The sequence below is a fragment of the Chiloscyllium plagiosum genome, unplaced genomic scaffold (assembly GCF_037043375.1).
Source record: "Chiloscyllium plagiosum isolate Xiang-an unplaced genomic scaffold, Cpla_swu_hap1 HiC_scaffold_2, whole genome shotgun sequence".
Classification (NCBI taxonomy): Eukaryota; Metazoa; Chordata; class Chondrichthyes; order Orectolobiformes; family Hemiscylliidae; genus Chiloscyllium; species Chiloscyllium plagiosum.
In genome coordinates, this window is record NW_028270140.1 from 150,771,624 (window position 1) to 150,789,767 (window position 18,144).

At 42.5% G+C, this 18,144-nt stretch overlaps 1 protein-coding gene and 1 long non-coding RNA gene across 7 annotated transcripts in view; one reads left to right on the plus strand and one right to left on the minus strand.

Moving 5' to 3' along the window:
- The window catches only part of LOC148152009 (uncharacterized), a 146,780-nt gene that overhangs the window by 120,292 nt on the left and 8,344 nt on the right, over positions 1–18,144 (minus strand). The window contains exons 2-4 of one of the 6 annotated variants that reach the window (XR_015751464.1): positions 15,216–15,417; positions 8,580–8,745; positions 5,310–8,048 (exon numbers count right to left, since the gene is read on the minus strand). The exons of 2 other annotated variants lie outside the window; for them this stretch is intronic. This is a non-coding gene — a long non-coding RNA (uncharacterized LOC148152009). Of the gene's footprint in view, positions 1–2,083; positions 2,301–5,309; positions 8,049–8,579; positions 8,746–15,215; positions 15,418–18,144 lie in introns of those variants that run through there. 3 more of the 6 variants (XR_015751463.1, XR_015751465.1, XR_015751471.1) reach the window with 3 other exon arrangements.
- The window catches only part of LOC122539574 (dual specificity testis-specific protein kinase 1), a 134,044-nt gene that overhangs the window by 104,617 nt on the left and 11,283 nt on the right, over positions 1–18,144 (plus strand). Inside the window, exons 6-9 of the mRNA XM_043674568.2 lie at positions 2,148–2,238; positions 3,862–3,945; positions 14,829–14,915; positions 15,852–15,990. Of these exons, the coding sequence (XP_043530503.2) occupies positions 2,148–2,238; positions 3,862–3,945; positions 14,829–14,915; positions 15,852–15,990 (401 nt within the window). The remainder of the gene's footprint in view (positions 1–2,147; positions 2,239–3,861; positions 3,946–14,828; positions 14,916–15,851; positions 15,991–18,144) is intronic.

Here is an 18,144-nt window from a genome sequence, read left to right on the forward strand (position 1 = left end):
CCCCCGGATTCAGCACCGCCCTCTTGACCTGCAATCTTCTTCCTGACCTCTCCGCTCCCACCCCCTCTCCGGCCTATCACCCTATCCTTCCACCTATTGTATTCCCAGTGCCCCCCCCCCCCCCCCCCCCAAGACCTTTTTATGTCAGCCTGCTTGGCACACCAGCCTCATTCCTGAAGAAGGGCATATGCCCGAAACGTCGATTCTCCTGCTCCTCGGATGCTGCCTGGCCTGCTGTGTTTTTCCAGCACCACATTTTTCAACTCTGGTCTCCAGCATCTGCAGTCCTCACTTTTTCTCCTAGTTATACAGGCATAGTGCAATGTTTATTTTAAAGACCTAAGTTTGGGATTAGTTTGAGATAATCTTCTGATTTTAAATTTATTATTTATTGCCCAATATCAAAACTGACAACACTGTTGATTGCAGTGTGGTATTGGTGGTTGAAGCAGAGTGTTCCTTTACAACACTTGGGGTATAATTATTTTGACATATTTATGTAGGCTCTTAATTTAAAATGTTGTATTAGAAGTATACTATAATTATGTTTGGCTAAAAAGAAAGATGAGTTAATATCCTCATGGGTCTAGATGATTTTGTGTGACCTGTTTGGAGTCCCCACAGTCTGGGATGATCTCATGCTGGCTGGTGAGCCTTGTTTCTGCTGGATGAACCTGGTGTTTCACGGCTTGATGTTTAATAAGCTCGTAAACATTTTGGTACGACATTTTGATTTTTCCCTGACCTTTGGTTAAATGAGATATTTGTTGAGTGGAGCTGTTAAATCAGCAGTTAGATGACAGCATGGGCCCTCTGGCAACCTGTAAAATGTCTCCCATTTGATTGGGTCATCCATATACTTGTCAAGACCACTCACAAGAGAAGAGCAAATCTCAAAGGTCAAACTCCAATTGCTTAGCAGGCTGCCTCTAATAAAGTAGGTCAGAATGTAACATTGAATTTGCTCATAAAGTTTGTACTCTGGTTCTGACTGAACGCTGAAGCCCAAGTTTGTTTACTTTTAAAACCTTTTTAATTTAGTAAATTGATGTACTTTTCAAAGCAAGGCTAATTTTTATCTCCACTCAAAGGCTGGGTGCAGAGATACCCTAATAACTCTGGATTACATCCATCTAGAGAAATTTGCATCAGTAAAGTTATGCTCCTTCACAGGAGCAAAACGAAATGAAAATACGATGCCAAGCCATGTAAGGAGTTATAAAATGATGGAAAGTGTATTGACAGTACTATCAAGTGACACTTTTTCAACAATAACTTGCCCTAGAAAGTTGGTCTGCATTCTGCCAGCCTCTTTCAGTTCCTGACCTCATTACAACCTTGGTCAAAACACTAAGGAGCTGAATTCCAGAGGTGAGGTGAGAATATCTTGGCATTTGACAGAGTATAATATAAAGGAGCAAAATTGGAATCAGTGGGAACTGGGGAGTAATCTTCCCACTGGATGGGAGTCATACCTGGCACATAGGAAGATGGTTGTGGTTGTTGGTGAGTCACCTCAGCTCTAGGACATCTCTGCAGGAGTTCCTCAGGATGGTGGCTTAGTATCCAACCATCTTCAGCTGCTATATTAATGACCTTCGCACCATCATAAGGTCAGAAATGAAGATGTTTAATGTATAATGTGCACTGCTGCCTCACAGTGCCAGAGACCCGGGTTCAATTCCGGCCTCAGGCGACTGACTGTGTGGAGTTTGCACATTCTCCCCGTGTCTGCGTGGGTTTCCTCCGGGTGCTCCGGTTTCCTCCCACAGTCCAATAATGTGCAGGTTAGGTGAATTGGCCATGCTAAATTGCCCGTAGTGTTCGGTGTAGGGGTATGGGTCTTGGTGGTTTGCGCATCGGCGGGTCGGTGTGGACTTGTTGGGCCGAAGGGCCTGTTTCCACACTGTAATCTAAATCTAAAAACTTTGCACCTATTTTTGTGTTGTATGCAAATTTGGCCACATTATATTCATTTACTTAGTCCAAGTCATTTTTACTAATAATATGTTGTAAATAGTATATATGTAGTGAACTTAGTCTATATTTGCTCTCAACACTTATAAAGTTGATCGAAATTGACCTGAAGCTGAGCAGTGTCCAACAGATGAAGTCCTCACTTGCTGCTGTTGTGTGTTCTGTCCTAGTGGTGATGGGGAGAAGGAGCGCTTGGCTGTGGTTGGATCACCCTACTGGATGGCACCTGAGGTCCTGAGAGGAGAGCTATATGATGAGAAGGTAACACCAGGCAGCTAAAAGAAGAACAGTCATATATCCAACGCAAAACTTTTACACAGTTTAGATTAGATGGTTTCTCTGTTAACTGGCAGACTTGCTGAGTTGCTCTGGCATATCATTACATTACATTACAGTGTGGAAATAGGCCCTTCGGCCCAACAAGTCCACACCGACCCGCCGAAGCGCAACCCACCCATACCCCTACATTTACCCCTTCCCTAACACTACAGGCAATTTAGCATGGCCAATTCACCTGATCTGCACATCTTTGGACTGTGGGAGGAAACCGGAGCACCCGGAAGAAACCCACGCAGACACTGGGAGAACACGCAAACTCCACACAGTCAGTCGCCTGAGGCGGGAATTGAACCCGGGTCTCTGGCGCTGTGAAGCAGCAGTGCTAACCACTGTGCCACCGTGCCGCCCACAAATCTTGGTTTTATTTCAGATTTCCAGCATCCACTGTATTTTGCTTTTATTTAACCAAAAGGAACAAGTAACCACTCCCCACCAACTCTCATTTCCCTAATCTGGCACTGAGAAAGAGATTGATAGAGCTTTAACTGGAACTGAGCCCAATCACAGTCCGCAGACAAACAACCAAAGAAATTCAATGTCATAAGTCGAACAAGAGAAATACTTTACATAACAGGTCTCCTTATGGACCTGTGAGTGAATTTGTTTCTCTCATGGACTTGGAGAGTGAGAGATAGTGATACTCTTTATAACACACTTAATATCATTGTTTGCCTGCTCCAATCCTCCTATGTCCACATCCTCTCTCACCAGCATCCGCTGATGCCTAAATGGCTTTTGACCAGACTGTATGATACTGGAGTAGATAGTCTTTTGGTTCTAAAGTAGATTTGTCTGCCCCTGTTTATTTTCTGGAACAGGTTGCTCAAAGATCTCTAGGTCTGAGTATAAGTTTGCAGGGTGAAAATTCCAAAATATGAATATTCTTTAAAAATCTGAATTGTTTTTACTTTTTTTTATATCAACTCATTCAGAGAAGTGATTACACACCACTAGAGCAAGTGATTCATGAACCCAGGCCTCCTGTTTTTATTTTTCCATCCTTGTAAATTAATGGAAGTTACTTGACAGATGTTTTTAATTTAAAATTCAGCATTAATCTGGCACTAATGCTTAACATTGGAGAAGTGTGGAGAAGGGTCAAAGAGTGCGGTGCTGGATAAGCACAGCTGGTCAGGCAGCATCCGAGAAGTACGAGAGTCGACGTTTCAAGCATGAGCTCTTCATCAGAGCTTGAAGAAGGGCTTATGCCTGAAACGTCGATTCTCCTGCTCCTTGGATGCTGCCTGACCTGCTGCGCTTTTCCAGCAACACATTTTCAGCTCTGATCTCCAGCATCTGCAGTCCTCACTTTCTCCCCTAAAAATCCGACCTGTGATTCTAGATCTACTCAGCAACATAGTTGACACTTAACTGCACTCCTAGGCAATTAGGGATGGTCAATAAATGCTGGCCTAGCCAGCAATATTCTCATTCTATGAACAGAAAAGTTGGAATAGTAAGGCAGAAACAAAACTTAATGTGCTACAAATATCAGGCTTTAAAATCTCCCTCTAGTCATTCTGATTGCACATATTCCTGTTGCAGACGGATATCTTCGCTTATGGCATCATTTTGTGCGAGATCATTGCTCGGATACCAGCTGATCCAGATTATCTGCCCCGCACTGAGGTAAGAACAACTCTCATTTATTTAGTGCCTTTAACATAGCAAAATGTCAAAAAAAATATAAGATAATCAGACAATATTTAACCAAGACATAACAGGAACTGTTGAGACAGTTGACCAAAATCTTGTTCAGTGAAGAGGATTTTAAGGAGCACTACAGAAACGTTTGGAGGTGGAATTCTGGAGCTTAGGGCCTAGACTGCTGGTGATGGAACAAAGGAAATCAGGATGCAGAAAAGGCCAGAATTTGAGAAATAGAGATCTTGGGAGAGTTATAGGGTAAGGGGAGGATACAGCTGTAGGCCCTGAAGAGGTTTAAACATGAAAATTTTAAAATCAAGATGTTACTAGTCCAGGAGGCAGTGATGGTCAGTCAACACAGGGCACTTAGTGAATAGTGCTTGATACGAGTTAAAATATGGGCATGAAAATTTTGGATGATTTCTCACAGGGTGCATTATGGAAGGCTGGATGTTACCAAATTGGCCCCAATAACGTGCTATTATGAACCTTATCTGTGGCTATCACTGACCATGAGGTGGAGTTATGTGGCCGCAGAACATGGTCACTGAATTATAGAAAAGTGAAATTCTGCAGTGACGAGAAATCAAAACCAGAACATGCTGGAAACACTCAGCAGGTCAGGCAGTGTCCATGGAGAGGAACAGAAATAATATTGCAGATTGATGACCCTTCAATATCTGGGATGAGGAAAGTATCTGTGACCTGTGGTTACTGCTGCCATGGAATAAGTCAAACATAGCACCAAGCAGCTTCTTTCTGGTGGCTTTATAGGGTGTGATGAAGCTGACCAGCAAGAGGCCAGCATTGGAGATCTGATTTGGGGGGGGGGGGGGGGGTGGGTTACAGTGACAGGGAGGAGACAAGATGACAAGATCATGGCACCATTCACAGGGCCTCTATCCTTGGATAGTGGAGCTCACTGCCTCTATATACATGCTACCTGTATCCATCTTTGAGTTACAGCTCATTGCAGCCATATTCATCTTTTGAGTCTACAGATCATCGTGCTATACCTGCCTTTCACACTGTATCAGTATCTAACTTCGATGATATAGCTCACGCCTATATCCACTATCAGTGGTACAGCGCACTACATCACCATCTGCTTTCAATGGTGCAACTCTCTGCATCTGTATCTGGAAGGTACAGTTTACCACCAGTTTCCATCTTCTATGGTAGAGCCTTGACCCAGCTTTAGTGAAACAACTCAATCCCTCCATTCACCTTTGGTGTTTTTTTTCAATGACCTCTCAATTTTACTGACTGTTCCTTTTTATATCCATGATTTGGAGATACCAGTGTTGGACTGGGGTGTACAAAGTTAAAAATCACACAACACCAGGTTATAGTCGAACAGGTTTAATTGGAAGCACACTAGCTTTCGGAGCAACGCTCCTTCATCAGGTGGTTGTGGAGGGCTCGATCGTAACATAGAATTTATAGCAAAAATTTGCATTGAAAAATTTTTCCATGTATAATTTCAGTTACATCACACTGCAAATGTTTGCTATAAATTCTGTGTTTCCACACTGTAATCTAATCTAATTTTGAGGTTGCAAATGGAAATGGGATCAAGAGAAAGGAGTTGGGTTGAACAAAAATTGATCAGTGTAAAGAAACAAAAACAGAAGAGCAACAGCGTATTTTTTTAAAATTCATTGGAGGATTGCATCCTGTGGGAATCTGCAATACTAAATACCTAGCCTTTTGTGCTTTATACCAATGATTTAAACTTAGATTAAGGGGACATGATTAAGAAGTTTGCAGATATCATGGAATACTGGCTTTGTGGTGAAGAGAACGCTGTAGACTACAATGAGAAAGCAATGGAGTGGTTGGTGGTAGAAAAATAGCAAATTGAATTCAATCGGGAAAAATATGAAGTGATGCATTTGGAGACAAGGCAAAGGGATACATTCCAAATGGGAGAAGTGTTGAAGCACCTTTGAGTCCATGTCCACCTATTCCTGAAAGGTAGTAGAACAAATAGATAAGATACTTATATAGGATACTTGTTTTAAAATTAGCCAAGGCATAGACTATAATAGCAGAGATTTCACTAGAACTGTGTAAAACATTAGTTTGGCCAGACCAGTTCTGTTCACTGCATGACAGGAAAGATTTGATTACAACAGAGACGGTATAGAAATATATACAAAGATTTTGTCAGGAATTGAATATTTATGCTGTAGGTTGACCCACAGCCTTCTCAGGGTAGAAATTCTAGGATTTTGACCCAGCAGCAGTGAAGGAATGGTAGGTCAGGATGGTTACTTGCTTGGAGGGGATCTTGCAAGCAATGGTGTTCCCAGGTTTGTCCTTCCAGGTGATCATGGTTTTGGAAAGTGGTGAATTTCTGCAGTGCATCTTCTGGTAGTACACACTGCTGCTACTGGGTTTTTGTGGTTGAGGGAGTGAATGCTTGTGGGTGCACTGCTAATCAAGCAGGTTGCTTTGTCCTGGTTGGTGTCAAGCTTCTTGAGTGTTGTTGGAGCTGCACCCATCCAGGCAAGTGGGGAGTATTCCATCACATTCCTGACTTGTGCCTTGGTGGACAGACTTTTGAGGAGTCAGGAGGTGAGTTACTTACCAGAGTATTTCTCACCTCTAACCTGCTCATATAGCCACTGTATTTATACGGCAAGTCAAAAATTAAGTTTCTGGTCAATGGTAACCCCAAAAGATGTTGATAGTGGGGGATTCAGTGATGCTAACACCATCAAGGGTCAGTGGTTAGATTGTCTTTTATTGGAGATTGTCATTGTCTGGCATTTGTGTTGTATATGAACATGGACTGCTTCCGTATCTGAGGAGTTGCAAATGGTGCTGAATATTGTGCAATCAGCAAGCATCCTTACTTCTGAATTTATAATGGAGGGTCTAGGATACTCAGAGGAACTCCCTACAGCGATATTGTGGAGCTAAGATGACTGACCTCCAACAACAACTATCTTCCCACGTGGGACTCCAACGAGCAGAGTTTGCCCCTTGACAGCCATTGATTTCAGTTTTGTGAGGGCTCCTTGAAGCCACTTTCAGTTAAATGTGGCCTTGATGTCAATGGCAAATCACTCTAATGCCACCTCTGGAATTCAGCTCTTTTGTTCATGTTTGAACTAAGGCTGTAATGAAGTTGGGAGCTGAGTGGCCCTGGTGGAACCCAAACTGGGCATCAGTAAGCAAATCTTGCTTGATAGCAGTGTTGTTGACACCTTCCATCACTCTTCTGATGATTGAGAGTAGACTGATGGGGCAGTCAGTGGCTGGATTGGATTTGTGCTGCTTTTTTGTGCAGAGGACATGCCCAGGCAATTTTCCACATTGTCGGGTAGATGTCAGTATTGTAACTGTACCAGAAATGCTCGAGTAGTAAAGTGGCAAATTCTGGAGCACAAATTTTCAGTACTATCCCTAGAATGTTGACAGGGCTAATAGCTTTTTCAGTATCCAGTGTTTCCAAACATTTCTTGATATCATGGAGTGAATCGAATTGGCTGAAGACTGCTGGAGGAAGCCAAAATGAATTATCCACTCGTCACTCCTGCCTGTACATCGCCACGAATGCTTCACCTGTATCTTTTGCAGAGATGTTGGGCTCTTCTATCATTGAGGATGGGGACATAAACAACTCACTGATGGAGTTGAATTGTTCACCACCATTCACAACTGGACATGGCAGAACTGCAGAGCTTAAATTAAATCTGTGACTAGCATTTGCTGTTTATGCTGTTTGACATGCAAGTAGTCCTGTTGGTAGGCGAAAGTGAGTACTGTTGAAAGTCTTTTGCCTGAAACGTCGATTTTCCTGCTCCTCGGATGCTGTGCTTTTCCACCACTACACTCTAGTCCTGTTGGGTAGCTTTGCTGGGTTGACATCTCATTTTTACTTATACCTGGCATGCTCTCCTGTACTCTCCATTGAATGAAGGTTGATCTCCTGACTTGATGGTCATAGTTGAGTACGCACATGTAAACATGAGATGCATAGAATTTTAAAGAGCCTTCATGGAATGGAAAGAAGCTTCCGTTTCCCTTAGTAGAGAAATTAATGCCTGGATCATAGATTGAAGTGGTAGGATTACCTGTAGGGTGTATTATCTTTTATAAATGCTGGTTTGACGTTTTAGAGAGGCACTGCCATGCTCAAATGGATATAAAAGGTTAAAAATCACACAATACCAGGTTATAGTCCAACAGGTTTAATTGGAAGCACACTAGCTTTCGGAGCGACGCTCCTTCATCGACCCGCCGAAGCGTAACCCACCCATACCCCTACATTTACCCCTTACCTAACACTACGGGCAATTCAGCATGGACAATTCACCTGACCTGCACATTTTTGGACTGTGGGAGGAAACCGGAGCACCCAGAGGAAACCCACGAAGACACTGGGAGAACGTGCAAACTCCACACAGTCAGTCACCTGAGGCGGGAATTGAACCCGGGTCTCTGGCGCTGTGAGGCAGCAGTGCTAACCACTGTGCCACCATGCCGCCCCAAGACATTTAGCAAAATGTCTTGCTAATATTCATATAAACCACATCAAAGACTCAGCCCTCACCAACGCCCCCCCAACTCAAAAAATTCAATTTCGTTAGCATAACCATGCTTACTGTTGATTGATTCATGCTTCTCCAGATGACAATTTATGCTGTCCCTCAGACTTTCTTCTGAAAAGTTTCTCAATATTGAAATTAATTGATTGCCCTGTAGTTATGTAATGTCATAAAACAGTCGGTTCTGCTGTAATGTGCATTTCCTCAATGTGAATTGGCTTTACTGCAATTGAAGAATTTAAGAGTTATTTGCAGAATACAAACTCCCTTACCTGTACTGGCTATGATGCGATCCCGGCCCCATTAGCTTAAATGGCACAACTATTGCATGATTTTCTTCAAACACGAGACCATGTAAGATGGAACAATGCGTTCTAGCAGAACTGACTGTATTTCATTCAATATGTCATACTCTTCAAGTGAACTGTCTATAATATCCTTCTTTTGTGAAAATAGATGAAAAATGTTCATTAAGAACCCTTTGCCTCGACTCGATAATCATCTTTTAGCTTTGTAATGGGCGGCATGGTGGCTCAGTGGTTAGACTGCTGCGCCTCAGCGCCAGGGACCCGGGTTCAATTCCCACCTCGGGCAACTGTCTGTGCCGAGTTTGCACATTCTCTCCTCATGTCTGCGTGGATTTCCTCCGGGTGCTCCGGTTTCCTCCCACAGTCCAAAGATGTGCAGGTTAGGTGAATTGGCCATGCTAAATTGCCCATAGTGTTAGGTGGATTAGTCAGGGGTAAATATAGGGGTGGTGGGTTACTCTTCAGAGGGACAGTGTGGACTTGTTGGGCCGAAGGGCCTGTTTCTACACTGTAGGGAATCTAATCTAATATCCCTACATTTATCCTATTTATATTCCTGCCCTTTATCTATTTATAAAACAGCTTGCATTTTCCTTACAGATTTTTTTAATACCCTTTCTTTGCTTTTTATTTTAATGAAGTACCATTCTGGAAAACATACTTGACCCTCGAGTGGGGCTGAACCCCTCCATTTTCTACAACAGTGCTAACAAGCTAATACTTAAGAGCAGCTGTGGAAATGCTAAGGGTGTGAAGCATGGAATTTGAAGCAGGTGCAGTTGTCTTTCACGTACCTGCTTGTTTGTATTTTACACAAGGAATGCAGTGCTTGCCAATGCATTCCAGTTCTACACCCTCTTTCTGGATTAAACCAGAAATGTTTCTACTCTGGCGACGAGGCTGGGAGTGGTGCCAGTGAGGATGGTAAGGTGAAATGTTTATTTTTTTTATTAGCAGATATGGATACCTGCACCATTCCTTTCTTGATCCCTTTTTATAAAACTTCCAGTAATCACCTTGTCCGCATGATTATTCAAAGAATGCTGGAAAACCAAGCAGGTCTGGTAGTATTTGTATCAAGAAAACAGCTAGCATTTCGAGTTCAGTGACTCTTCTTCAGAATATTCTGACACCTGGATAAATGCAGCTCCAACAATAATTAAGAAGCTTGACACCATCCAGGAAAAAAAACAGCCTGCTTGATCCACAAACATTCATTCCCTCCACCAGCAATGTTCAGTAGCAGCAGAGCATGCCCTCCTCTAAATGCACTTCAGAAATTCGCCAAGGCTCCTTAGACACTACCTTCCAAAGATTAGATTACTTAGTGGGGAAACAGGCCCTTCGGCCCAACAAGTCCACACCGACATGCAACCCACCCGTTCCCCTACATTTACCCCTTTACCTAAACACTACGGGCAATTTAGCATGGCCAATTCACTTGGCCTGCACATCTTTGGACTGTGGGAGGAAACCGGAGCACCCAGAGGAAACCCACATAGATGTGGGGAGAATGTGCAAACTCCACACAGACAGTTGCCCGAGGCGGGAATTGAACCCGGGTCTCTGGCGCTGTGAGGCAGCAGTACGAACCACTGTGCCACCCACTACGGCTGATAAGGCTTCCAAATCCACGATCACTTCCATCCAGAATTGCAGCAGATACATGGGAGCAACACCAACTTATCCTCCAAGTCACTTATCATCCTGAATTGGAAACATACCACCAGTGTCACCGTGTCAGTGATGGAATTCCTTCTCTATTAGCATAGTAGGTTTATGTAAAGCATATGGACTGCAGCAGTTCAAGAACACCTTTTCAAGAGCAACCAGGAATAGCACCTATGTCCCACACGTGAATTAAAAATGGAATTGTGATTCCTGCTTAGTTCCTCATTTGTAAATGTGCTGATCATAAGCACTGTGATGTTGGGTATGTCTCTGAGATATTTCCCTGGTCTTTAAATGTCATGGGACATTTTGTGCCCACTTCAGAGGGCTCCCTCAGTACTACAGTGGAATCTCAACTTGGATTATGAGCTTAAGATTCTGGAATCATCTTGAATGGGCAGCATTCTGTACTTTGAGTGAGGAGAGGTCAATGCTGACACTGGGAATTATGTACCATCTCCCCAGCATGAAAATCCATTGTCAAATGGAAGATCTGTTTTTCCTTATCAGCCCTTTGCCACTTTTGTCAGTACATTAATTTTGAATGAGAAGCCTGTGGTTAGGCTCCATACAATGTGAATTATTCAGAATGTGGCTGCATGTGTCCTTTCTCTGCATTCAGTGGAATCTTTTGTTTTGTTTTTGTGTGTATTCTGAGATGATTGTGAGAGCTCAGCCTCTATACTGTACATAATGCATTGCTTTATGATGTGTGAAGGCCAAATAAATCATTTATGACACATCATCAGGACACAGTCCCTGCCAAGATGGATGGACTTACAGTAAAAAGCAAGATACCAATATCTTGTTGAAAGCCTATCTTAATGTTTGAGACCTGTTGGGTGCTACAACTGGAGTTGTGGGGGAAGGGAGAAGAAAGATTTGCATTTTTATGGGACTGTTTACTACTTCACATACAAAATTATTCAGACGTACAACAGTGTTTTTGTGACAAGGAAAGACTCCAACAAACAACAAAGACCTATAAGCACTTAACAAGAAGGGAAATTAAAGGGAAGAAATTTGCCCATAATGCCACATAACTCTCATTCTCTCCTTCAAGAAGTAAATGATGATGTACCTACATAAGAACTGATGAGAACTCCAAAAGTCCCAGATCTAGACAAATATGAAGTGAATCATATTGTAGCATTTTCTGATTGAGGCAGATGATGAAGGTCTGTCAGCCCATCCTTTTTCACTGATCTAGAGAAAACCTTATGTTCGTCTGCTGTGGCAATCAATTCTTAAATGAGTCTGAGCTTTTGCCTCCATAACTCCATCTGGAAGTTTACTCTAAATGCCTTTGACTCAGATGATATGAAATTCCTGACTTCAGTCATAAAAGTCCTCTCTGTTTAAATATGCATTTGCTTATCTTGCTGGACTATTAATAGGAAAGTGGACCATTTTGGCTTGCCAAGCCTGTGCTATCATTTTATTTTTATTCAGTGGTGGGATGTGGGTATCACTGGCCAGGACAGTATTTATTGCCCAGAAGGCTGTTAAGTATTAACTACATTGCTGTGGATTTGGAGTCATATACAGGCCAGACCAGACCAGGTAAGGGTGGCAGTTTCCTTCCCTAAAGGACATTAGTGAACCAGATGGGTTTTTCCTGACAATTGACAATTTTTCATAGTCATCATTTATTTATTTTATTGAATTCAAATATCACCATCTGCTCTGGCTGGATTCAAACCCAGGAACCCCAGAATATTACCAGGATCTCTGGATTAATAGTCTAGTGATGACACCACTAGGCCATTGCCTCCCTCAATATGATCACAGCTGATTAAACACTACAATGTATTTTACCCACCCCATCTCCATAATCCTTTATGCCATTGATCATCCAATATTTATCCATGTTGACCTTTAAATGTCCCACCCCCTGAGTAAAACAAAACTCATCTTGGTCCTAAATGTCATCTCCTTTTAAGTTTGCCTCTTGATTTTAGATTCCCTAAATGCTGGAAACATCTTACCTGCACTTACCTCACCAATCCCATTCAAGTATTTTGTGGGTTTCAATGAGATGACAGGCCCAATCTCTCTTCATCGAACAGCCCCACCATCTTGGAAACACATCTGATGAACCTTCACTGGACTGCCTCTATGGCAATAATATCTTTTAAACTAGACATGCAAATTAATATTCCTTTATGGCAATTTAAGAATTTAAATTCAATTTGAAGCAAAATGATTGTACCAATACAAATAACCACTTGTGGGTGGCATAATGGTTAGCACTGCTGCCTCACAGTGCCATGGACTCAGGTTCAACTCTAGCCTCAAGTGGCTGTGTGAAGCTTGCACATTCTCCAGTGCCTGCATGAGGTTTCATCCAGGTGCTCTGGTTTCCTCCCTTATCCAAAGGTGTGTGGGTTTGGCTGATTGGTCATGCTACATTCTGATAGTGTCCAGGGATGTATAGGTTAGATGGATTAGCCATGGGAAATGCAGGGTTACAGGGATAGAGTTGGGGGGGTGGGGGGGGGTGAATGTGGGTGGGACGATCTTCAGAGGGTTAGTGTGAACTTGTTGAGCCAAATGGCCTGTTTCCACACTGTAGGGATTCTAACTGTGAACTTGGTTGGATTGTCACAAAATCCCAGTTGGTCATAGATACCCCATTAGGGAAGGAAAGCTGACCTTACTACATTTGACTGATCAGTGACTCCAATCCCAAGCCAATGTAATGTACTCTTCTCTCTAGTCTGACCTATTCAGATAAACCACTCCATCACCCAGGAACAAGGAGGTCCACCACCACCATCTTGTAGATCTACAGATGGAACAAAGATGGTGATAAATATGAGAGGATCAAAACAGGACTGTGTGTATTGGGCCAAAACAGAGTATATTTTGCTGTGAAAATGGGAGATATGAATAATAGACAATTATTGTGCTTATTTCTCCAGAACAAATGTGCATTTTCCTAATCACCACAGTATCACATTGTATCTCAACTGGTTCAACGTTTGTTTTAAACTTGTTTCCATACCTATAACAAGCCACTGATTATTATCGAGAGTGTGGTGCTGGAAAAACACAGCAGGTCAGGCAGCATCCAAGGAGCAGGAGAATCGACATTTCATCAAGATTCCTGATGAAGGTCTTATGCCCGAAACGTCGTTTTTTTCTGCTCTTCGGATGCTGCCTGACCTGTGCTTTTCCAGCACCACACTCTTCAATCTGATCTCCAGCATCTGCAGCCCTCACTTTCTCCAAACTGATCAAAATCCCCTAATCTTGCCTTTTGACAGTTTGGCGGACAGTTATCCATTACAATTCATTGTGTAAAGGTGTTCATAGCTTGTTTGTCTTCCAGAGTAGCTCACACAGACTCTACTCAATATTCCCTTAAATCAGGAGTACTGCACCACCTACTGGCTTTACTCTATCATACAGAAACAGCATTACAAAATCCATCCAAATCCTGACCTCTCAGGTACCCCCAAGTATTTCTATCCACAACAGTCTTGCTTGTGAAATCAGAATTGGCAGCCATCTTATCTTCCTGTCATAGACAGGGGCAAACAAAGCAAATAATCAAAGACTAGATGTTACAATAGTAATATGAATCAAATTTAGCCAATCACAGTTAAGTTCTTGGTGGCCACTGGTTTATTTTAACTTTCTATCTTCTTACTCCTTTTCACTGTAACTTGCTATTAGAGGGCCCATTGTTCAAACCAGGAGTGTTCCACACTTCCAATTACCTCAAGATGTAAGCACAAAAGTAGGCCATGCAGACCATTGAGTCTGCTATGCCATTCAATGAGGTCATAGCTAATCTGACGAGCCACAATTCCATTTCGCTGCCTCTTCCCCATTAACCCTCCATTCCTTTCCAGTTTAAAAATCTGTGTACCTTAGCCTGGCATATACTTAATGACCGAGCCTCGACAACCCTCTGTGAAGAATTCCACAGATTCACTACCCTCCATGAGAAGAAATTCCTCCTCATCTGTCTTAAATCGGTACCCCTTACTCAGGTTATGCTTTCTAGTCCTAGACTCTTTCCCCAAGGAAAAACAACCTTTCAGCATTGGCTCTGTCAATCTCCTAAGAAGCTTGTATGTTTTAATAAGGTCTCCTCTCATTCTTCTAAATTACAATAAGTTCAGGCCCAATCTACTCAAAGAAGCCTCAAAAGACAGGCTTTCCATTCCCGGAATCAAACTGGTGAACTTTCTCTAGACTCCCTTCAATGTCAGTATGTCTTTCCCTTAGATGGGGTCCAAAATTGTTGACAGCATTTCAGGTGCATGCCTGCAAGTAACTGAATGAACTGACATCTCCATTCTCCATTTTCCTTTAGAACTTCGGCCTAGATGTGAATACTTTTGAGACAATGGTGGGAGACTGTCCGCCTCCATTCTTGAAGCTGGCTATCCACTGCTGTGTTGTGAGTCTCAACTGAAGTTTGTAGAAGGAGTTTGGGATAGTGACATTGTCCAGTTTGCAAAAACAGGTTGCTGTCTTTATCATCCAAGCAATTTCACCTGAATCATATCAAATGATGCTAGAAGGGGATATTCTAACATAAATTGTTGATAGGTGGCAATTCTGTAGGGAATCTACTCTGTTCTAACCACTTTTCTGAAATGGTTTGGAGCTTCCCGAGCAAAGCTGGCATGACATTTCCAAATGCATTAAACTAAGTTTCAGTTCAAGTTGGTTTAATGGAACGATATAGTTTGATTACCTTGCAGGATACCTGTCCTGGGAGTGATGGACGAGACAGTGTAGAGGTAGCTTTACCCTGTGTTTAACTCCATTATATTATCTTGAAGCTTGATGAGACAATGCAGAGGACCTTTGCTCACTATATGTCAGATCACTGGCAGAGTGACATTGCTGGTGTTCAGAATAGTGACTTCCCTGCAGCCTGTCAGGTGTGCTTGTTGCTGTGGAACAAGTAAGTTATAAGCTTGTGAAAGAGATTTAATTTGTGAAGGGTCTCTACAAACACAGCCCTATCTTCAATGTAAGGTTGCTGGGAAAAAAAATACAATTATTGGCTTTGTAGATCTTCTGGCCAGCAGGCATTATGAACGGAGGGACATTCACACAGTGATGTCCCGACTCTCTCGTGGTTATTTTTCAAATATTTCTGATGAGCGTCTCTCCCAGCTATATGATGCAACATTATTCTGGGGTGTGTGCTAATGTTATTCCACACATTCTTAGTGAGACTGCTGTTCTGTTCTGGTGATTTGGACAAGTCATGGATCTGTTTTTTAAAAAAAAATTAACTGCAATTCAGCCTGCAAAGTTAGACACTAGAACTGCTGCCTGGTTCTCTGAAACTTTCTGTATTTCTGTTTTCTGTGTGCTAAAGATGGATTCCACTCAGCGCCCATCCTTTGCAGAGATTGTCCAGAAGCTGGAGACCATGCTGGAGCTCTGTAAAAACACAGATTCACGGCTGGAGAATGCAGAACAGCACTTCACTGTGGAAGTTTCAACTATACACAATGGTAAATTGAATTTGAGAAGTTAAGGATGTTCAGATGAATTCAAGAATGGAGGGAGAGATGTAAAAAGAAAGACAGCAATGATGGAGGAAAAGTCAGGCAGAGTCGCAAAAATACAAAGATGAAGGGAGAGAGATGTAAAGAGGGAAACAAAAGAGATTATGTGACAAATGGAAAGAGGCATTAAAATCTACACATATGGAGTTATGGCATCAATTCACTAGTTCCTCATTGTTCTCAACTATCAGGATGCTGGCTGATTAGTTCCATACTTCAGGAATAATTTTGAGTTAGTCCTTAGCCTTTACCATTCAATGAAGTTCATTGTTAGTCATTTGGGGGTGTCAGCCAGTCAGTAAATAGGCTGGCCACTGGGAGGATCCTTCAGCGATATGAAGTGACATTTCCAATTGAGTCAGATGATAATGGTGATTTGGAATGTGGCGTCACTGATAAAGCCAGTATTCAATGCTCATCGTAGTTGCTCTTGAACTCAGAGGCGTGATCAACCTGAGGGCAGTTAAGTGTCAACTGGTTTGCTGTGGGTCTGAAGTTACATCTAGGTCAGATTGGATATGTTTTTTAATAACAATAGTTACATGATTGTCAAAAGGCTCGTTTGCAATTCCAAATTGGAACATGGTGAGATTTGAACAGCGTCCCCAGATTATTAGCTTAGGGTTATGGAATGCTAACCCACAGTCATTTCACTGCCACTTCCATATCAAGGACATGGAAGGTCTAGGATTTGGGGAAATAGATAGTAACATCATGAAAAATGTCCAGATTACATAAGAGGTGGTGTTAGGTATTTTAAAATGCATAAAGATGGATAAATCCCCAGGAACTATCAGGTGTACCCTAGAATTCTGTGGGATGCTAGGGAAGTGATTGCCAGGCCCATTGCTGAGATATTTGTGTCATCAATGGTCACGGGTGAGGTGCCAGACAACTGGAGGTTGTCTGATGTAGTGCCACTATTTAAGAAGGTGATAAGGAAAAGCCAGGAACTAAAGACCAGTGAACTTGACATCGTTGGTGTGCAAGTTGTTGGATGGAATCTTGAGGGACAGGATTTACATGTATTTGGTAAGGCAAGGACTGATTAGGGATAGTCAACATGATTTCGTATATGAGAAATCATGTCTCACTAACTTTATTGAAGTAACAAAGAGGATTGATGAGGGCAGAGCGGGATCTATCTGGACTTCAGTGAGGTGTTCAACAAGGTTCTTCATAGTGACTGGTTAGCAGAGTTACATGGAATAGAGGGACAACTGGCTGTTTGGATACAGAACTGGCTCAAAGGTAGAAGACAGAGGGTGGTGGAGGATTCCTTTTCAGACTAGACGCCTGTGACCAGTGATGTGTTAAAAGGATCGGTGCTGGGTCCACTGCTTTTCATTCATTATATAAATGATTTGGATGTGAACGTAAGAGGTACAGTTAGTAAGTTTGCAGATGACACCAAAATTGCAAATGTCATGGACAGCAAAAAAGGTTACCTCAGAGTGCAATAGGATCCTGGCCAATGGGCTGAAGAGTGTCAGATAGAGATTAATTTAGATAAATGTGAGGTGCTGCATTTTGTAAAGACAAATCAGGGCAGGACTTATACAAGATAGAGTTCTGAGGGAGGTGGCTGAGGAAATAGCGGAGGCATTGGTTGAGATCTTTCAAAAGTCACTGGACTCCGGGAAAGTCCTGGATGATTGGAAGATCGCTGTTGTAACCCCATTGTTCAAGAAAGGATCAAGACAAAAGATGGAAAATTATAGGCCGATTAGCCTAACCTCGGTTGTTGGTAAAATTCTAGAATCCGTCATTAAGGATGAGGTTTATAAATTCTTTGAAGAGCAGGGTCGGATTAGAACAAGTCAACATGGATTTAGTAAGGGGAGGTCGTGCCTGACAAACCTGTTGGAATTCTTTGAAGAGGTGACAAGTAGGTTAGACCAGGGAAACCCAGTGATGTGGTCTATCTAGACTTCCAAAAGGCCTTTGATAAGGTGCCACATGGGAGGCTGCTGAGTAAGGTGAGGATCCATGGTGTTCGAGGTGAGCTACTGGTATGGATTGAGGATTGGCTGTCTGACAGAAGGCAGAGAGTTGGGATAAAGGCTCTTTTTCGGAATGGCAGCCGGTGACATGCGGTGT